Source organism: Vicia villosa, unplaced genomic scaffold, assembly GCF_029867415.1.
Source record: "Vicia villosa cultivar HV-30 ecotype Madison, WI unplaced genomic scaffold, Vvil1.0 ctg.004546F_1_1, whole genome shotgun sequence".
Lineage (NCBI taxonomy): Eukaryota > Viridiplantae > Streptophyta > Magnoliopsida > Fabales > Fabaceae > Vicia > Vicia villosa.
In genome coordinates, this window is record NW_026706459.1 from 2396 (window position 1) to 24803 (window position 22408).

Genomic DNA, 22408 nt, shown 5'->3' on the forward strand with positions numbered 1-22408 from the left:
AGAGACTGGTGTTTGATGATTTCAAACAACTTCGGTTGCAAATGTGGTTGATTTGGTGAAAATGAAATTGAGAGAGTTTGAAAAGTGTTTTTGTGTTTGAAACTGTAATGGGAGGGGAAGAGGCAGCTCGCCTTTTAGTTGTTCCACGAACCGGAAATATATTTACGGTTCTAAACTGTAGTTATATTTCCAGTTAGTTCCTAACTATTCCAACATTCATGTCTAATATGGTGCGAATCAGAAATGCATTTTTGATTTTCAGAGGCATTTATGTAATTTCACATGGTACACTAGAAAAGCATGGGGTGGAATAAAAAACTCCCCTTCAGAATTTTGATTTGCTTAGTGAAAGGGCAGAGACTTATATTTACTAATAAAACCCTCAATTTTAGTTTCTAATATTTGTAATGTTGTGAATTCAATACCAAGAACAAAGTATAATGCAAGGGAAGAATAAAGGACAAGGAAGAAGAGGAACACAAGAATTGGTTATAACTGCTATTCTTTCACTTTCTCTTAGAAAACAAGATTACAAGTTTACAAGAATAACAAATAAGCTCTCTCACCCTAAATTAGGATTTGCAGCTTAGCAATGATGAGAGACTAGTATGCTATTTATAATAAAACCTAACATACTAACTAATGGGCTTTTTCAGCAAGGCCCATTACACAAGCCAACTTAATACACAAGCTAACTTAACAAATTAGGGTTTAAACACTAAACCTAATTTAACATGCTAACAACCCTAGCATCTTCGACATCTACATGCTAGACCCATCTTCGACTACAACATGCACGCTTCGACACCAGCATGTGAACAACCTTCGACGTCATGCTTAACCCTGTCGAACTGTCGAACCAAGAAGCTACCCTTCGACCATACTAGAGTTCGATCCAATATCTCACAAATCTCCACCTTGGACCTAACTCTACAACGTCAAGGGAACACACTAGCTTTCTTCATGCAGTTTTATCAACTGCATACAGTGGAAAAACTTGCAACTCGGCAATGTCTTGGTGATCATATCAGCAGCATTGTCTTCAGTTGAAACCTTCAGCACTTGGACTTCTCCACGCTCGATTACTCCTCTGACGAAATGCTGCCTCACATCAATGTGCTTAGTTCGCTCATGATAGGCTGAATTCTTCGACAGGTGTATTGCACTTTGACTATCACATTTAACAGTGATACCTCGACCTTGAAGTTTCAGCTCCTTTGCAAAACCTTCGAGCCACAATGCTTCTTTCACAGCTTCAGTTAAGGCAATATATTCCACTTCAGTGGTCGAACTGACTTCTAATGAAACTTATGTGTGCCATGAACTTGTCGAATCTCTTATTCCACTGTCGAGGAGATTATTTCAGCCCATATAAAGATCTTTGTAGCTTGCACACATAATCTTCCTTTCCCTTTTCGACATACCCTTCAGGTTGTCTCATCAGGATCGTTTCATCTAGATCACCGTACAAGAACGCAGTCTTTACATCCATCTGTTCCAGTTCAAGGTCGAACTGTGCCACCAAGGCAAGCAACATTCGAATGGACCTATGCTTCACAACAGGAGAAAACACATCATTGAAGTCGACACCTTCTTTCTGAGTGAAACCCCTTGCAACTAGCCTTGCCTTGTATCTTTTCGACGTCGCTCCTTCAATTCCTTCCTTAACTTTGAAAATCCATTTACAGCTGACTAACCTTGCCCCAACAGGTTTCTTGATTAGTTCTCAAGTGTGATTATCATGAAGAGATTTCATCTCATCATCCATGGCCTTCAGCCATTCAGTCTTATTTCGACTCCTCATAACTTCCTTGTAGTCTCTAGGTTCTTCGTCTAGAACCTCACTTGCAGAGACTAAGGCATAAGCTATAAGATCTGCATACCCAAGCCTCTAAGGTGCTTTGATGACTCTTCTCAACCTATCTCTTGATAATAGGTAGTCATCGACAGTTTCCTCATCCTCAGCATCTTCTGCTTCTTCTTCGACTTCATCTGGGATATGCAATTCAACATCAACATGCTCCACCTCAACAGGAATCTCTACCTGTTCCAGCTCTTCGTCAGATGTTTCTGTACTTCGACCAACATCATCAGTTTTCTTAAAAGTCATTTCATCTTTATTGAAAACTACATCTCGACTGGTGATACACCTCCTGTGACCTGGCTCTAGGCACCATAGCCTATAAGCTTTAACTCCTTCAGGGTATCCCATGAACATGCATTTCAGAGCTCTAGGTTCGACCTTGTCTTGCCTAATATGAGCATAGGCTACGCAGCCAAATACTCTCAGTTTGTCGAGATCTGGTGGATGTCCCGACCAAACTTCTTCAGGTGTCTTCATATCTAACGCTGTCGAAGGACATCTGTTTATCAGATATGTTGCTGTCGAAACATCCTCAGCCCAAAACACCTTCTTTAAACCGGCACTAATCAACATGCATCTGACTCTCTCCAAAATAGTTCGATTAAACCTTTCAGCCAAACCATTTTGCTGTGGAGTACCTGCAGTAGTTCTATGCCTTGCAATACCAGAGGCAGCACAAAAGCTGTCGAATGCCTCATTGCAAAATTCAAGGCCATTGTCGGTTCTTAACCTCTTGACCTTTCTGCCAGTTTGATTTTCAACCAGAGCCTTCCAACTTTTGAAATTCTCAAAAGTTTCATCCTTAGTCTTCTGGATGAATACCCATAATTTTCTGGAGTAGTCATCTACTATGGATAGAAAATACCTTGCCCCAGAATGTGATACACACCTTGCAGGCCCCCAAAGATCAGCATGGATGTAGTCAAGGGATCCATGTGTTCTTTGTTTGTCTTTGTTGAACTTCACTCTGCAAGATTTTCCAAATACACAGGGTTCACAAAATTTCAGCTTCTCGACTTTGTCTCCACTAAGCAGATTTTGTTTCCCTAATTCAACCAGACCCCTTTCACTGACATGGCCCAATCTCATGTGCCAGATTTCTGTCTTCGACAAAGGTTTCGTGGAAGCAACATTTGTCGAACCACTTACAACTTCAGCCTCAAGGGTATACATGCCTTGTTTCTTCACGCCTCTCAAGACTTCCTTCGAACCCTTCATGACTCTTAGGATACTTTTCTCTCCTTGGAAAACATATCCTTTCTTGTCGAATTCACCAAGAGAAAGCAGATTTCTCTTCAAATCAGGAAAATACCTGACTTCAGTCAACAACCTTATTGACTCATCATGGAGCTTGAATCTTACAGATCCAATACCTGCAATCTTGCAAGCCTTGTTGTTTCCCAGCAATATTGATCCACCATCTTGATCACCTAATTCCTCGAACAAGTCTTTGTTTGGAGTCATGTGCCAAGTGCAACCTGAATCCATAATCCACTCTCTTCTCGAGTCACTGCTTGAAACCACAAGAACATCAGATGATTCAAAATCATCTTGAACAATGGCTGCATTGCCATTATCCTTACCTCAATGATCTTTCAGACGTTCAGGGCACACCTTTCTTGTGTGACCCTCCTTCTTACAATGATAGCATCGAATGCCAGATGCTTCGCCACTGTAAGACTTCGACTGGCTTTTGCCCTTCTTGTCGAACTTACCATTCTTTCGCAAGAATTTTCCTTTAACGGCCAAACCTTCACCAACAGTCGAAGGTTTATGCTCCTTTCGTTCATTCAAGTCCTTAGAATACAAGGCTGATTGAACTTGTTAGAACAAGATTTGTTCTGATCAATTATCTTAGTTTTGATGATAACAATAATATGAATTTTGCTTAAGATAATATGGTACTCTAATCCAATGCAATTTCCTTTTCAGGAAATATATAAAGAGTATGCATAATTCAGCGCTCAGAAGCTTTGTCTCAAAGGGTTCAGCATGCAACATCAGAACATGGTCTGGCAAGACATCAGAAGATGGTCGAAGCAGAATCAGAACATGGGTCTATGGAAGCATCAGAAGAACATGAGATCAGAAGCACTGAAGTTCTGATGGTATCACGCACAGAAGCACTTCAAGGTCAGAAGATCAGAAGATGCTTTGCACCAAGCTGTTTGACTCTGATGATATTCAAACGTTGTATTCACAAACATCAGATCAGAAGGAAGTACAAGTGACAGGCTACGCTGACTGACAAAAGGAACGTTGGAAGCTATTAAAGGCAACGTCAGTAGACACAGCGTGAACAAGGCTCGAGGTAGTTGACAAAAGCGTATAACATTAAATGCGATGCTGTACGGAACACGCAAAGCATTAAATGCACTCAACGGTCATCTTCTCCAACGCCTATAAATATGAAGTTCTGATGAGAAGCAAAGTTAACAACGAACCAGGATAAAAATAACTGTTCAATTTATTTTTATCTGTCAAGTTTTTAAAGCTACACTTATTCAAACCCCCCCTTTCTAAGTGTTTTTCTATCCTTCAATTGGCATCAGAGCGCCGGTTCTAAGGTGCAAGCACTTAACCGTGTTTAGAAAAGATTCAGGAAGAGAAAAACGCTTCAGTAAAAGATGGCTGATGAAACTGCAAAGTCTACATCTACATCTGGCTCTGCTGAGCAACACAACGGTAACAATGGTTATACAAGACCGCCGGTATTTGATGGTGAAAACTTTGAATACTGGAAAGATAAACTGGAAAGTTACTTTCTTGGTCTAGATGGTGATCTATGGGATCTTCTGATGGATGGTTACAAACATCCAGTAAATGCCAGTGGCGTAAAGCTGACAAGGCAAGAAATGAGTGATGATCAGAAGAAGCTTTTCAGGAATCATCATAAATGCAGAATTGTCTTGCTGAATGCTATCTCTCATGCTGAGTATGAGAAGATATCTAACAGGGAAACGACCTATGATATATATGAGTCCTTGAAAATGACTCATGAAGGAAATGCTCAAGTCAAGGAGACTAAAGCTCTCGCTTTAATCCAGAAGTATGAAGCCTTCAAGATGGAGGATGATGAAGACATTGAAAAGATGTTTTCAAGATTTCAAACTCTTACTGCTGGATTGAGAGTTCTTGACAAGGGATACACAAAGGCTGATCACGTAAAGAAGATCATCAGAAGCTTACCCAGAAGATGGGGTCCTATGGTGACTGCATTCAAGATTGCAAAGAATCTGAATGAAGTTTCTCTGGAAGAGCTTATCAGTGCCTTGAGAAGCCATGAAATAGAGCTGGACGCAAACGAACCTCAAAAGAAAGGTAAGTCTATTGCATTAAAATCCAATATCAAGAAATGCACTAACGCTTTTCAGGCTAGAGAAGAAGATCCTGAAGAATCAGAATCTGAAGAAGAAGATGAACTGTCCTTGATCTCCAGAAGGCTAAATCAACTCTGGAAGAGCAAGCAAATGAAGTTCAGAGGCGTCAGAAGTTCAAAGAAATTTGAACGTGGAGAATCTTCTGATGACAGAAGATTTGACAAGAAGAAGGTCATGTGCTATGAATGCAATGAGCCAGGACACTTCAAGAATGAATGTCCAAAACTTCAGAAGGAAAATCCCAAGAAGAAGTTTCATAAGAAGAAAGGTCTTATGGCAACCTGGGATGAATCAGAAGATGATTCAGACTCTGAAGATGAGCAGGCTAACTGTGCGCTGATGGCGACAGAAGATGACGGATCAGAATCTACATCAGAATCAGATTCTGAAGAGGTATTTTCTGAACTTACTAGAGATGAGTTAGTTTCCGGGTTAACTGAACTTCTGGAATTCAAGTCTCAGATTAGTCTCAAATACAAAAAGCTGAAAAAGCTATTTGAATTTGAAACAAAGAAGCTTGAATTGGAAAATTCTGAATTAAAAGAAAAACTTTTAAAATTATCCAATAATGTTGGATCTCCTTCTGATTCAGAAAAATCCACTCCTAGTCTAAACCATATTCTGAAAGAATATGATTTAAGTTTCAGGAAGTTCTTATCTAGAAGTATTGGCAGAAGTCAGCTAGCTTCTATGATATATGCTGTGTCTGGAAACAAAAGAGTTGGCATTGGTTTTGAGGGTGAAACCCCATACAAACTTGAACCTGTTGATGAAATGAAATTCACATACAAGCCATTGTATGATCAGTTCAAGTATGGCCACTCCCATGATATTAGGCACACTTCACATGCTCAAAGTTTTCACATAACACACACCAAAAAGCATGTGACACAACCTTGGAAATATCATGAAACTCACATTAAAAATTATCATGCTGTTCCTCCTATTGCTTACAATGTTAAACCCAAGTTCAATCAGAACTTGAGAAAATCTAACAAGAAAGGACCCAAGAAAATGTGGGTACCTAAGGATAAGATTATTCCTATTGCAGATATCCTTGGCTGCAAAAAGGACAAAGCACAACATGTCGTGGTACCTGGATTCTGGATGCTCACGACACATGACAGGAAGAAGGTCTATGTTCCAAGACCTGGTGCTTAAGTCTGGAGGAGAAGTCAAGTTTGGAGGAGATCAGAAGGGCAAGATAATTGGCTCTGGAACTATAAAGTCGGGTAACTCTCCTTCCATTTCTAATGTACTTCTTGTAGAAGGATTAACTCATAACCTCTTATCTATCAGTCAATTGAGTGACAATGGTTATGATATAATCTTTAATCAAAAGTCTTGCAAGGCTGTGAATCAGAAGGATAGCTCAATCCTATTTACAGGCAAGAGGAAGAATAACATTTATAAGACAGATCTGCAAGATCTTATGATTCAGAAGGTGACTTGTCTTATGTCTGTTTCTGAAGAGAAGTGGGTCTGGCACAAAAGATTAGGTCATGCTAGTTTGAGAAAGATTTCTCAGATTAACAAACTAGATCTTGTCAGAGGACTCCCTAATCTGAAATTCAAATCAGATGCTCTTTGTGAAGCATGTCAGAAGGGCAAGTTCTCCAAACCTGCATTCAAGTCCAAGAATGTTGTTTCTACCTCAAGGCCATTAGAACTCTTGCACATTGATCTGTTTGGCCCAGTCAAAACAGCATCTGTCAGAGGGAAGAAATATGGATTAGTCATCGTAGATGATTATAGTCGCTGGACGTGGGTAAAATTCTTGAAACACAAGGATGAGACTCATTCAGTGTTCTTTGATTTCTGCATTCAGATTCAATCTGAAAAAGAGTGTAAAATCATAAAGGTCAGAAGTGATCATGGTGGTGAATTTGAGAACAGATCCTTTGAAGAATTCTTCAAAGAAAATGGTATTGCCCATGATTTCTCTTGTCCTAGAACTCCACAGCAAAATGGAGTTGTAGAACGAAAGAATAGGACTCTGCAAGAAATGGCCAGAACCATGATCAATGAAACCAATATGGCTAAGCATTTCTGGGCAGAAGCAATAAACACTGCATGCTATATTCAGAATAGAATCTCTATCAGACCTATTCTAAATAAGACTCCTTATGAATTGTGGAAGAATAAAAAGCCCAACATTTCATATTTCCATCCTTTTGGATGTGTATGCTTTATTCTGAACACTAAAGATCATCTTGGTAAGTTTGATTCCAAAGCACAAAAATGTTTCCTTCTTGGATATTCTGAACGCTCAAAAGGCTACAGAGTATACAATACTGAAACGTTGATTGTGGAAGAATCAATCAATATCAGGTTTGATGATAAGCTTGGTTCTGAAAAACCAAAGCAGTTTGATAATTTTGCAGATTGTGATATTGATATATCAGAAGTTGTTGAGCCAAGAAGCAACGCATCAGAAGCAGAGCTTCTCAGAAGCAAAGAATCTGAAGATCAAGTATCAGCTTCTCTGGACAATCTAAGCATTTCTGAAGAACCATCTGTCAGAAGATCATCCAGACTCATTTCTGGTCATTCAGAAGATGTCATTCTTGGAAAGAAGGATGATCCAATCAGAACAAGAGCATTCCTTAAGAACAATGCAGACTGTCAATTAGGTCTTGTATCTTTGATCGAGCCAACTTCTGTTGATCATGCTCTAGAAGATCCAGACTGGATAATTACTATGCAAGAAGAACTGAATCAGTTTACAAGGAATGATGTTTGGGATCTTGTTCCTAGACCAGATGGATTCAATATAATCGGTACAAAATGGGTCTTCAGAAACAAGCCCAGAATGAGAAGATGAGAAGTTCTTATGTATGAGTATCTTCTGAAATGAAATTTCTTTTATAAGAAGTTCTGATTGAAATCAATTAGAAATTGTGATTCAGTTGTTACTAACGCTTCATTGTCTAAGTTGATTCAGAATCTCTTTAAAAGCAAAACAGCTGTAACTGGCTATCCAGATGGTAAACACGTGTTCACTATTTCTGGACAAGCGTGCGTGCAGTTGAGGGGACGTCTACTTAGGTAACTGTACAAATCACGTCTTTTGTCATTATTATCTCTCCTCACGTCACGTAACATTAAATGCTTTTCATCATTTACTATCTTTCAGTTTTCTTTTTATATTCTTCAAACGGTTCTTTTCCCTCTTATATTTCTCTCACTTTGCATTCAGTTTCTTTTTCGTTCTCTCTCTTTGCATTCATATCATAAACCCTAGCAGTTTCCAATATCGGCAACTTCATCATGAATCCATCGTCAAGCTCTGGGAATCAAGATAATGATCGGAAACAAAAGAGAAAGGCAACTGCTGAACCAGAAACCAAACCAAAAAGAGTAAGGATCACCTATGACCCTCTCAAAGTGAACCCGTTTGAAGCTATGATATCTGGAATTTACTCTAGACGTGTGTATCAACCCCTTGACGGTACCCCTCAATCACCTCCCTCCTCACAAACCTCCACCACCTCTTCCTCCTCATTCATTCTCTCGGAACCACCTTCTTCACCATCTGATATCTCCTCTCCTTCAACCCATCAATCAGATATTTCTTCATCTCTCTCACACCCTTTTCCCACCAGAACACCTAATCCCTATAGTTTTGTTTTTCCCGACTCCAGGTTCACTGTCAACCCTCCAACCCCTACCACTCAATCATTTCTGGAGCTTTTACATTCTGATGTAAATGGCTGGTTGGAGATTCTGGGTGCTGCTCACCTTAACCATCTGGATGAGTATGCTACAAGCAACCTTTGGGATACCTTTCGTCAGGATTTTCTGGTTAGGGCTACAGACACTCAGAGAAGGATCATGTCTGAAGCTCCTGGTACTCGTGGTCTTCGGTTGGAAGTTGGTGAAAGCAGCTATCACCACCTCATCAGGAACAGAAGCGTTCTTGAGAAGAAGATACCTGCAGATGAGTTGGAGGAAGAAAATCTCTGCAGAGACATCGTGGTGTGGAAACCATGGTTTCCTGTGCTGACTGGAGATTTTCAGTGGCTGTTTAACTGGTTCAGAATGAACCCTTCTGAAAAAGCACCTCACATGATCTTTCCAGTAGTGGTCTATCCTGCTGTAGTTGCTGGTCCTACTCCTCCAACAAACCTAGCAGCTATTCTTCAAGCGTTGGAAGTTGGAACTTCTGAGCTGCCTGAACCAGAATATGCTAAGGCTACTTCTGAGTCAGACTCAGATGAGGAAATGGAAGATGCACAAGCTGACGATCTCCCAAAAGATCACCCTGCTGAGATTGTTGTCCCTTTTGGCAGAAATTCAGGTGCCTCTTCTTCTGGTGAAACCTCAGCTCTGATGGAGACCTTGGAAGCTCTTCATCAGAATCTAGCTATGCTGGCTTCTCGTTTGGACGCGCAAGAAGTAGCCAATGCTGAGTTTCGCTCCTTCATGGCAAGGCAAGCTACAAGCACTGACGGGATTCATGATGTTCTGGCACGGATTTTGCGTAGGCTAGGATCTTAGTCCTTTGGTCTGTGTAGTTTTCTTTCTTTGTTGCATCTGTTTTCCAGCATTCCTCTTTTGTAATCTTTCTTTTTGATTATCAATGAAAAGTTTCTTTGTTTTTACATTCCAGTGATTTTATTTGTCGTTTTATTCATCTGAATCTTTTGCAATATTCTTTTTGATGTTATGACAAAAAGGGGGAGAAGATAAATGATAAATGATTTGATTAATCTATCAGTTGCTGGGTAAAGCTCCCACACATTTACTAACAAGAACTGCAAGTTCTATATGGTTTAAGTGTTTTGCAGGTATAAAGAAGTGAAGAGAATCTTCAAAGCAAACACAAGAAGCAAAACCATAAGAAGTGTTATTCTGTAAAAAGAATAAGCTCATGGAAACTGAAGCAAGCTGAGTGCTGTCAAGCTTCAGAAATCAGAAGCAAGAAAGAAGAATGAATCAGAAGCACTGATAATAGAATTTGATCCATATTTATCTATTTGCTCTGACAAAATTCTATTTGCTCTGATACATTATTTTAGCCTATATGGCTCTGATACATATCATGTGTTCTAATATACATTTTATGTTCTGACTCGTTCATGCTGACTTTTGTCGTTTAGTTTTTGTTCTGTAACATTTCAGGATGTAGAGATGCTCTGATGATGCTCTGGTACATTCAACAATGTTCTGATACAAATCTAGCATGAAGTGATGTTGGTAGAAATTCAAAGCTCTGAAGCTATCCGAGGGAAGCAGAAATCAGAAGCTGTGAATGTTCTAAAGATCCAGAAAACTCAAGTTCTGAAGCTGTCCTAAATGGAAGCAGAAATCAGAAGCTGTGAATGTTCTGAAGATCAAAGAAATTCAAGTTCTGAAGCTGTCCTAAATGGAAGCAGAAATCAGAAGCTGTGAATGTTCTGAAGATCAAAGAAATTCAAGTTCTGAAGCTGTCCTAAATGGAAGCAGAAATCAAAAGCTGTGAATGTTCTGAAGATCAAAGAAATTCAAGTTCTGAAGCTGTCCTAGATGGAAGCAGGAATCAGAAGCTGTGAGTGCTCTAAGGATCTAAAGAAATTCTAGTTCTGAAGCTGTCCAATGGAAGCAGAAGTCAGAAGCTATGAATTCTCTGAAGACAGAAGCTTATGTGATCGTCTCTACCGAAATAATCAGGGAAGTCTTTTATTAAAGTTCTTCGAGTATTTATTTCAGGGGGAGATTATTTATCTCAGGGGGAGATCGTTAATCTCAGGGGGAGACATATTCATATGCTTATGCTATAGCTGTGTAATTTGTCTTTTGCCGTCTGCTCTTTCTGATCGCAAATTCATATCATTTATATATGTTTTTGTCATCATCAAAAAGGGGGAGATTGTTAGAACAAGATTTGTTCTGATCAATTATCTTAGTTTTGATGATAACAATAATATGAATTTTGCTTAAGATAATATGGTACTCTAATCCAATGCAATTTCCTTTTCAGGAAATATATAAAGAGTATGCATAATTCAGCGCTCAGAAGCTTTGTCTCAAAGGGTTCAGCATGCAACATCAGAACATGGTCTGGCAAGACATCAGAAGATGGTCGAAGCAGAATCAGAACATGGGTCTATGGAAGCATCAGAAGAACATGAGATCAGAAGCACTGAAGTTCTGATGGTATCACGCACAGAAGCACTTCAAGGTCAGAAGATCAGAAGATGCTTTGCACCAAGCTGTTTGACTCTGATGATATTCAAACGTTGTATTCACAAACATCAGATCAGAAGGAAGTACAAGTGGCAGGCTACGCTGACTGACAAAAGGAGCGTTGGAAGCTATTAAAGGCAACGTCAGTAGACACAGCGTGAACAAGGCTCGAGGTAGTTGACAAAAGCGTATAACATTAAATGCGATGCTGTACGGAACACGCAAAGCATTAAATGCACTCAACGGTCATCTTCTCCAACGCCTATAAATATGAAGTTCTAATGAGAAGCAAAGTTAACAACGAACCAGGATAAAAATAACTGTGCAATTTATTTTTATCTGTCAAGTTTTTAAAGCTACACTTATTCAAACCCCCCCTTTCTAAGTGTTTTTCTATCCTTCAGAACTTCTTCAAAAGTCAGGGACTCCCTTCCATACAAGAGAGTTTCTTTGAAGTGAGCATGTGATCGAGGCAAAGCGCACAGTAGTAACAGCGCTTGATCTTCATCATCGATCTTCACATCAATATTTTCAAGATCAAGAATCAGCTTGTTGAACATATCCAACTGCTCAGCCAACACTTTGTCTTCAGCCATCTTGAATGAATACAAAGCTTGCTTCAGGTAGAGTCGATTTACCAGCGATTTGGTCATATACAAACCTTCAAGTTTCACCCATTACCCTGATGCCGTCGTCTCCTTTGATACCTGCCTGAGAACCTTATCACCAAGGCTCAACAAAATTGCGCTGTGTGCTTTCTCGATCATATTCGTCTTCTATGCTGCCGTCAATTCTGCATTCATGGCTGCCTCTCCCTTCAACGCTTCCAAACAACCCTGCTAAACCAGTAGGGCTTTCATCTTCAAGCGCCACAGACCGAAATCATTCACTCCGGTGAATTTTTCAATCTCATACTTTGTTGAAGGCATCTTCTCCACGCTCACCGCACCAATTTGTTGTGAATTCAATACCAAGAACAAAGTATAATGCAAGGGAAGAATAAAGGACAAGGAAGAAGAGGAACACAAGAATTGGTTATAACTGCTATTCTTTCACTTTCTCTTAGAAAACAAGATTACAAGTTTACAAGAATAACAAATAAGCTCTCTCACCCTAAATTAGGATTTGCAGCTTAGCAATGATGAGAGACTAGTATGCTATTTATAATAAAACCTAACGTACTAACTAATGGGCTTTTTCAGCAAGGCCCATTACACAAGCCAACTTAATACACAAGCTAACTTAACAAATTAGGGTTTAAACACTAAACCTAATTTAACATGCTAACAACCCTAGCATCTTTGACATCTGCATGCTAGACCCATCTTCGACTACAAAATGCACGCTGCGACACCAGCATGTGAACAACCTTCGACGTCATGCTTAACCCTGTCGAACTGTCGAACCAAGAAGCTACCCTTCGACCATACTAGAGTTCGATCCAATATCTCACATGTAATGTGAGATTTAATTTTTTATTTGTGTTGTTGTGGCAGTCTTTTCACAAAGTTGACAACACTAAAAAAAATTGTTTCTTTCTAAATTATACCAATATTCTTTTTCCTAATACAAGCACCACACTAATATATTTTACATAAACCACTTGATTCTAGCATTTTTAAATCTTTCTTAAATTGTTTCTCATAAAAAAAATTATATGTAATAAAAACCACCAATATATATGGTAAAAAACTAGTATTACATCATATAACATGTACAATAACGATATGAACTCGGTCCAACCCCGATCATATCTTTAAACCCTAAATAACATCGATAACGGTTTAATGTCTGGTTGAGTTTTGATTATCTTACTTGATCTCATTTGAAATGGGATTGAATTCAATTACTTATCTCCGTTTGAGTTTGGAGCGAAGAACGATAAAACTCATCTCCCCCTCGCTCAGTCCCATTACCACGCCTATATAAAACCAACTTGTAATGTAAAGATGGTCTATTTATATAATTATTTTTCGACCTCTATCTCTAATCAATGTGAAAGTTGAAATCTATCCGATAAAATCTAAAAAAAATATACTAGATATTGAATTTGAGATATTTAAAAGTTAATATTAAAATTTCCTATTTTATTTCCCACGAGATAACTTACTCATATGAGTTATTAGAAGATTCTTTAGAAACACTAACAATTCATGCAAGGCAAGTAGAATCCAAAACATACATGTGCAATAAAATCTATGAAACAAGCATAATAGTAGTGAAACATTATTTTGTTAATTTATGTGTGAAAAAGGTGATAACCTATACCATCACCTGTTGATATTAAAATGATTTTAGTATACATTCTCAAAAAAAAATGAACAAAAATAAAACATAGAAAGAAAATTCAACACCAAAATATGAAAAATGCATTAATAGAGTCATAATAGATGTCCAGATTACCAATTTGCAAGTTTGAACTCTGTAGGGCAACATTAATAAGAGACACATGTTTGGAAAAAATCTATAGAACCAAAAAACAAGCTCGCCACAACCATGTTGCTCTATCAAAATTGTTAAGAGTCCCACATCGGACAATATATGGCCTGAACATGTCCTTATAAGTGGGGGCAATCCTCACCCTACAAGCCGGTTTTGTAGGGTTGAGTTAGGCCTAACCACACTTCTTAACATGGTATCAGAGCCTGGTTTAAGATCCGGTGGGCCACCTTCTATGGTTTCCGCTATCGGGCCACCCACCATTTATTTCCATGCTCCAGTTGTCTAGTCCTGGGCGTGAGGGGGTGTGTTAAGAGTCCCACATCGGACAATATATGGCCTGAACATGTCCTTATAAGTGGGGGCAATCCTCACCCTACAAGTCGGTTTTGTGTCCTGGGCGTGAGGGCACTACTAGAAATACACGAATTTCCTGCGGATTTACCTGCGGATTTTAGTTAAATTTCCGCAGGAAACAGGTTACCTGCGGATTTTCCTGCGGTATTTTGTCCCCAGCTAAAACTTTCGTGGGTAATCTTTTCGGCAGGAAGTTCCGCAGGTAATTCCGCAGGTAAATCCGCAGGAAATATTCCGCAGGTAAATCCGCAGGTACTTTATTATCAAATTAAAAAAAATTAATAAATTTTTGAAACATTATAAATTATATATTGCAATAACCATGATAAAATTTTAATTTAAAATATTTGAATTTATATAAGACAAATCATAGAACAAGTTACTATAAAAATTGCTACAAAATTATTAGGAACAAATGCTTACATAGTCACATCATTAAATGACTCAACCACCAAACTACTAATAATCATTTGTCCAACCAAATTAAAAAGATAAAACAATCTAAATTAAGATTGAGAACACCAATGGTGGAGATAAAACCATTTGCAGAGCCATCTTGAACTATTGCTTCAATGATTGAAGTTCAATCTGTTGTTTTTCATTAAAAGAAAATAATAAGAGGTTAGTCTCAAGATGTCATAATATCACGCACCAAACTACTATATTGAACAACCAAATGATATTGTTCATATAGAAACATGTATATTTAAAAATGATTCTTCCATCAACTTTCTTATTCTTAAAGTAATACAATCTATCAAAATAAAGAAAAAGTAGTTCAAATGTGTGCGATATTTCATGGAACAATAGCCAGTTTAAATGGCTGAGAATGAAACATTATCAGTTAAAATACAGTGGTATTCTTCTTAAAAGTATAACAAATATTTTATAGAGATAAAAGAAAATAGTGAGGTGGGGATGAAGGTGAAGGGACTGAACAAAACATGCACTACAGTTTAAAAATAAATCATGATCACCATGAAGAACAGAGTCAAAGACATTTGTTGTACATAAATGTTTTAAAATAGAAACCAAAAAATAATGTTTTCATTTTTCAGTCATAAAAATCAAAAGAAGAAATGAAAAATAAAAACCATCAATTTCATAGGTGCTCACCTTCCATATTTCAAGTTAGAATTCAAGCCAAGCAAATTTGAATATTCAAGCCTTTCAATTAGATTTGTTGTGATGGCCTTTTTGCACATCTGCAACTTCTACCATAATTTGGAAGGAACCAAGAAAGAGAAAGCAAGGTTTTCTCAAAAGAATCAGTGGGATATGATCAAAAGAATAGCTAAGTTCATGGAGGAAAAAACTAAAGCGACTTACCTCCTTCCACCATAATATGTGAGAAAGATCTTTATCGTCCAATAATATGAGCGTCTTGGTCACTTTACCACTCCCTCTTGAAGCTTCCTTGTCTTTAAAACATGATAACTTCTGTACACATCCACTTGTTCTATTCATCAACAATTATTACAATTTAGGCACCATACCATAAACAAGAGAAACTTACATAATTAGGATTTGATCATGTCAAGAAAAATTGCATACAATAAATCATAGCATTTTTTCTTCTAAATTTAGAATTAAAACTTCACAGGATGCTTCACATGCCATCTAACGGAAATAAGGATCTGTATCCAAGTATACCATTCACGGTTCACATGGTAACCATGGCTTCTTAATAACAATTCATATGCATTGAATGACCAAGAAAAAGGTTGCTTACATTTTGTCACAATAACAGATAATGCAAGCAAAAATTAACATTGCTAATTGACAAATGTTTACTATGAAGGAAGTTGTAAACTAATTACTATTCAAACAAATTCTAAACAGGGGATGAACAAAAAGAGAGATAGAAAATCAGTCTTCTCATTAAGAAGAAGAGCAGCCTGTTTATCCGGATGAAACCACAACGCAGTCTCGCGATAGCTTTTCCGAATCTGATCCTCCGTTGCAAGATACCTGAGATGACTCATACCCAACAATGCATAATGATCCTGCTCCTGCTCTTCACCTGATTTCTTTTTCTTACTCTTACTACTATAAGAATCTGACGGCAAATACGCCTGATCCTTATCATCAACAACTTTCTTATTACCATCATCCTTTATCTCTTCTTTCTTAACACCGAGAAGTTTAAGTGCAGCAGAATGAAAAGAATGACCCTCTGGCTCTTTCCTCAACGCCTTTGCCGGACTACAATTCAACGAAACAAAAATAGGCTGTCCATCTACAATCTCCGCCGAGTAAGTAATAAGACGATATTTTGTATGTACAGCCATGACCATGAACTATTGAAGCAGCAACAAGAGGGTCTTTGATTTCGTTAACACGTCTGTCTTCTGTTATTTGCTTCATTAAGCTCTCCATTATCTGCCTATTCATTTTCTTTTCATGTACTAACTCTTTTTCTTGTGCTTGAGAAGAATCTAGTTCTTTTATCAGCGCTTTCGCTGTTGCTATATTTGATGCCTGCTGTTCTTCAAGACGCCACATACGATCGAGAACCTTGACTAACTCTCTCGAAGATTTCGACTTGCAGCTCGACTCTCCTAAGGAACTTCTAGGATTTACATCATTTTCTGGTGTAACCTGTTTTAAGCAAATAACACGTTCATCTTATTACACTAAAACCGGCAGAGTCATAGAACATCTTGAGATGCAAATGAAATCTATCTATCTACTTGTTTACTTACTTCCAACGAGCTACGGTAACTAGAAGAAGACGCAGACGGCACAGCAGAACCATTTCTGTGAACAACCGATGCTTGAACATGTTTTCTCGAGTCCCTAGCAGATGCTGACTATATTAACCAAAAAATTAAAATCTTTGGGTTTAACCTGGCCATATCAAATTAGAATCGGAAGATACATTAAAATTCTCCCCACCATTATTTAAAAGTAAAACTAAAAAATGTGGATAGCAAGTAAAATAGCAAATACATTTTTTAATAAACTTCTCACGAAGTACAAACAGATAGTAAAAATATATATTGATTAAACACAATCACAATTAATCACAATTGGCAATATCTATTTCTCATAGGTGATGTGTTACAGAGAGAGATCCGGCATAAGTGTGAAACTGAAACTCTTCTAGTAAGATATAAATTCACCAACAGCCTACCTCAGTCATCAAGCAACGATTAAAATTCCAAACTAACTAACACCATGATGGCCCTCATATCTCTCTTTCAATCCACTAAGTATACTAACAGTATCGGGCACTCTTTATAACTAGTATTATGATATCTTTTTCAAAATTCGCAAATTTAACCGAATTTGATCTCATGGAACCACCTTCTATGGTTACCCTGACTCAACAAAACAAACTACTGTTAACTAACAACCATCACCTTCAACAAATAATAACAACAACACAAAAATCCAGTGTCAAAAGAAAAGAAAGGACTTGGTTGAGAGCTTTTATCAAACACTATGTGTGCAAGATACAAATTATAATAAACCTTTGAAAATATTAGGTTTTATTTACCTCTTGTCATCTCCCAATTGGATTATGTAAGGATCAAGTCTTCAATCATCTTTTCCTTCCGTCCTCTATTTCGTCTAGATAACCTCATCACCATCAACATCGAATCTACTATTTATCAACTCTGAAACAAAGAACCCAGGGTTAAAATGGAGTGAAGTAGGGGAGAAGAATAAGTATTTACACTATAATCCGAGTAACAAAACGCGCAATAGAAAGTGAAACAACCCGATGAGCGAAATGGATGTGACACAGTCGATAACGATGATTCACGATGTTGCCGAAGCGCTTGACGGAGATGATTCACGAAGGTGCAGGAGCATTCGAAGGAGAGGACTCACGATGGAGAATAGACGGAGACGGAGGACTCACGAAGATGCAGGAGCATTCTGGTGGCTGGAAACCCCGGAGCGATTCACGACGGCGAGAGAGAGAAACAGAGGTTAAGATTGGAACACACCATTAGGTTTTCCTTTATCTATTCTCTATGTTAATATATTTTAATTTTGATTTGTAACATCAATAATCAATAATCAATAATAAATGTTAAGGCAAAAATGATAAAATAAAATAGTTTAAGAAAAACTAATAATAATAAAACTAAAATAATTTAATTTAATTAAATTCTCTTTCTACTAAAATATAAAATTAAATAAAATTATCTAGAGATAAATTAAAAAAAACATCATTTATTTTAATTCCCAATAAAAAATTAAACATATAAATATTTTTTTATCAATCAATAAATTAAAAATATTAAACAATATATATATATATATATATATATATATATATATATATATATATATATATATATATATATATATATATATATGTTAGCTATTATTTATATTCAATTAGCTATAATTCTATCACATATTTTATAATTTTATTATTAAATTATAAAAATTTATATTCAATTTGTGAACTTGAATTGAAAAGTAATTAGCCCGCTCTTGCAGCAAACTTAACCACAAATTCAAAATTTAAGCTACCAAAAATAGTAAAACTAATTTATAATTTTAAAATCCTATATAAAATTTGATATTTTAACAAGAGTTCCAATATAATTTCGTATAACACATTATTATTATTGTTATTATTAGAGTAGGATTTCTAAAATTAAAACTATAATAATTAACAATTAAACAAATATAATTTTAAATAAGATTAAATTTGAAATTTAGAAATAATTTTAAAACATATTAATTGACAGTATCAACCAAACAAGGGTTATTGAGATAATATTTTTGAAATATGAGTTATTTATGTAAATTTTTTAAAAAATTGATTATTATAAAAAAATATCTGATACCTATTCTCAAAAATTATAATACCTTTTATTAATTTTATTTTTAAAATTTTTTATACCTTTTATTTCGTCAAAAATTAAGATAAAAAATTTAAAAATGATAAAATTAAATATAATGATTCATTTTTAAAAAAAAAATAAGACAAAAATTACTATTAATTTAAGAAAATAGTTAATTTTGCAGCAAAATCCGCAGGAAAGTTTCCTGCGGAATTACCTGCAGATTCTGTATAATAGTTTGGTTTTAGTAAAATAGATATTCGCAGCAAAATCCGCAGGAAATATTCCTGCGAATTTACCTGCGGATTTTGCATTATAGTTTCGTTTGCTGTTTGAAATATATGAACCGCAGAAAAATCCGCAGGTATTCCTGCGGAATTTTCTGCCAACTCTTAATCCACAGAAAAATTTAGTTTGTTTAAGAAAGTCCCAGCAAATTTCGCAGGTATACCTGCGGAAACCTTTCCGCAGCAAATTCCGCAGGTAATACGTGTATTTCTAGTAGTGGGGGGTGTGTTAAGAGTCCCACATCGGACAATATATGGCCTGAACATGTCCTTATAAGTGGGGGCAATCCTCACCCTACAAGCCGGTTTTGTAGGGTTGAGTTAGGCCTAACCACACTTCTTAACAAAAATGGTTTTTTTGTTATGTATCTCTTAGTGCAACTTTGATCTTCTGAATGGTGCATGAGATAAGATTATTCACGGTGTCCACAGATTCCATTATGATCTTGGGAGTTGGAAGACTATTGACCAGAACTTGGAATCCAACGGTTAGCAAACTTCCACCTCCGTCGCCTTCTTGTGAAGTCTCATATGATCCACCATAGCTAGAGGATTTATTACCATCAGGAAGAATGGCAAAGCCCGAAGGCAAGAATGCAACATATGCAGAATCTCCACCGCTCATTACTGCGTTCAATGATTGCGAGTCAACCGGTGCATAGACCACCACGGAACAAGACGCATCCATCCACGTCTCTTGAAGAATCAACATGCTGCTATCGTTCGCATTAAGGGCCTATAAACACAACAAATATTTTTAGTTTTGATGCTAACTCAATGTTATAAAACCTATTTACGAATTCTTTCCAGCCAATGTGAATAACTTACATTAGCGTGAAGGACAGAAACATAATTTCCTTGTCCTTGACCTTTAGAAAGGTGAATCATTTCTTGGATTGTTCTGCCATTTGACAAAATGTCCCACTTGCTTCTAAGGCGTTCATCACGCAGAAAATCAAACAGTATTTGTCGGGAAACTGGCATCCAAATAGATGTTGCAACACTGAGCACAAATACCCGGAGGCTCGCAAGGGTCATCAAAGTTGTTCCTAATCATAACTCTCACGTCATCACTCAAGGTCCCCATTTGAAGGTTGTCCCACTTCCTTTCAGATGAAGCACAAACCCCAGAACAAAAATTATTCGTCATGCGTTGTGCTAGCTTCCACATACTTCTTTTACCAGCTTGACTTAATGCTGTAAAATTTGTGTTGTTAATAAAGGATTTGAAGGGGTAACAATTTAAATACATGCACATCACATGGACTGGCTTACGTGCATGATCGTCATTTGAGATGGATGACGAGAGGAGGATAGCCAAACCTTCCACTACTAGAAATACACGTATTACCTGCGGAATTTCCTGCGGAAAATTTTCCGCAGGTATTCCTGCGGATTTTCCTGGGATTTTATTAAATAAAATAAATTTCCTGCGGATCCAAAAGTGGCAGCAAATTCTGCAGAAATACCTGCGGATTTTGCTGCGGAATATATATTTTAAACAAAATATTTACATAAATTATAAGATCCGCAGGTAAATTCGCAGGAAACTTTCCTGCGGATTTTCCTGCGAATATTTGCATTATAATAAAAACAAACTCTAATACAAAATCGCAGGTAATTCCGCAGGTAAATTTCCTGCGAATTTACCTGCGCTTTTGACATATTTCAATATTTAAATTTATAAAAAAATTAATATTGTTTTTTCTATTTTATTAATTATTTTTATGGTTTTTTTATTTATTTTAATTTTAATTTTTAATTCTAATTTTTCTATGTTATTAATTATTATTATAATGTTTTTTCTATTTTATTTTAATTAACTTTATAAATGATATATATATATATATATATATATATATATATATATATATATATATAAATATATATATATATATATATATATATATATATATATATATATATATATATATATATATATATATATATAAATAATTCTTCAACTTATTTATCTTATATTGGACCAAATAATCTATAATTTTAAAAATAACATATTGAAACAAATATGATATATAATGTATAAATTTCTCTATTAATGTCATTATATCAGTTACTATAAATTTTTTCTAAATTTTAAATTTAATTTCTTTTAACAAATATATATTTTGTGTTATATAAAATTATATTTGTCCAATTGTTAATCATTTTAAAAGTTTTAATTTTAAAAATCCTACTCTAATAATAATAATAATAATAATAATAATAATAATAATAATAATAATAATAATAATGTGTTATATGAAATTATATTTGATCTCTTGCTAAAATATCAACTTTATTTAGAATTTTAAATTTTTAAATTCTTTTTAATATTTTTATTTGGAATTAAATAATAACTTTTAAATACATATTAAACGTGAAGAGAATATATTTTTTTGTATTTTTTATTTTATTGATCAATAAAAAAATATTTATATATTTAATTTTTTATTTTGAATTAAAATAAATCTTGACTTTTTAAATTTATCTTTAGATAATTTTATTTAATTTTAAATTTTAGTAAAAAAAGAGTTTAATAAGCATATAAGTATTAAAAGTATTATTTTTTTCTTAAACTATTTTATTTTATCATTTTTACCCTTAAACATTTTCTCTTTCATTTTTCCAATATGCAAATGGTGAACGCGCTCTGTTTTCTTCTTTCTCTCTGAAAACCCTAGCGCCGCCGTAGAACCACCTTCTGCCTCTTCCTCCGTCACCTCACCTCCAGTCGAAGAAAGGAGGTCATTTTTGTGTTCATCATCACGTGACCTAACCTGAACCAGTTGGATTTTTGTATTAGACAATGTCAGTTTAAATGCATTATACGACTCCGTGAACGGAGGTGGCGATGTTTGGATCAACGAGAATCGCTTCCGCATCTTGCGTCAGCTCGGAGAAGGCGGCTTCGCTTACGTCTACCTCGTCAAGGAAACTCCCAACGACTCTCCCGCCGGTGGCCTCGCCAATAAACTCAAAGACTTCTCTCATCTTTCCGGTTCGATTCCGTTTCATCGTTTCATAATCACTTTTTTATTTAATTCGTGAAATCAGTGATGTTAAGCTGTAGTGTATATCGATCGAAACCTGATCTATGTGATT

The 22408-nt window shown here is 36.1% G+C and overlaps 1 protein-coding gene and 1 long non-coding RNA gene across 3 annotated transcripts; both read right to left on the reverse strand.

The window, feature by feature from the left end:
- Nucleotides 1–14578: 14578 nt before the first annotated feature.
- LOC131642137 (uncharacterized) lies at nucleotides 14579–18201 on the reverse strand. 2 transcript variants are annotated; one of them, XR_009295756.1, is made up of 5 exons: nucleotides 17711–18201; nucleotides 16914–17058; nucleotides 15538–16809; nucleotides 15325–15419; nucleotides 14579–14796 (listed from the first exon to the last, which is right to left on the reverse strand). It is a non-coding gene; the product is annotated as an uncharacterized LOC131642137 (long non-coding RNA). The 2 variants fall into 2 exon arrangements; XR_009295755.1 differs by having other exon boundaries at nucleotides 15325–15422.
- A 1466-nt stretch (nucleotides 18202–19667) lies between these two features.
- On the reverse strand, nucleotides 19668–20633 carry LOC131642145 (homeobox-leucine zipper protein ANTHOCYANINLESS 2-like). The gene is made up of 3 exons (XM_058912428.1): nucleotides 20582–20633; nucleotides 20135–20503; nucleotides 19668–20042 (listed from the first exon to the last, which is right to left on the reverse strand). The coding sequence occupies exons 2-3, from the start codon at nucleotides 20342–20344 to the stop codon at nucleotides 19668–19670; spliced, it is 585 nt and encodes a 194-aa protein (XP_058768411.1). The 5' UTR covers nucleotides 20345–20503; nucleotides 20582–20633.
- Between the last annotated feature and the right edge of the window lie 1775 nt (nucleotides 20634–22408).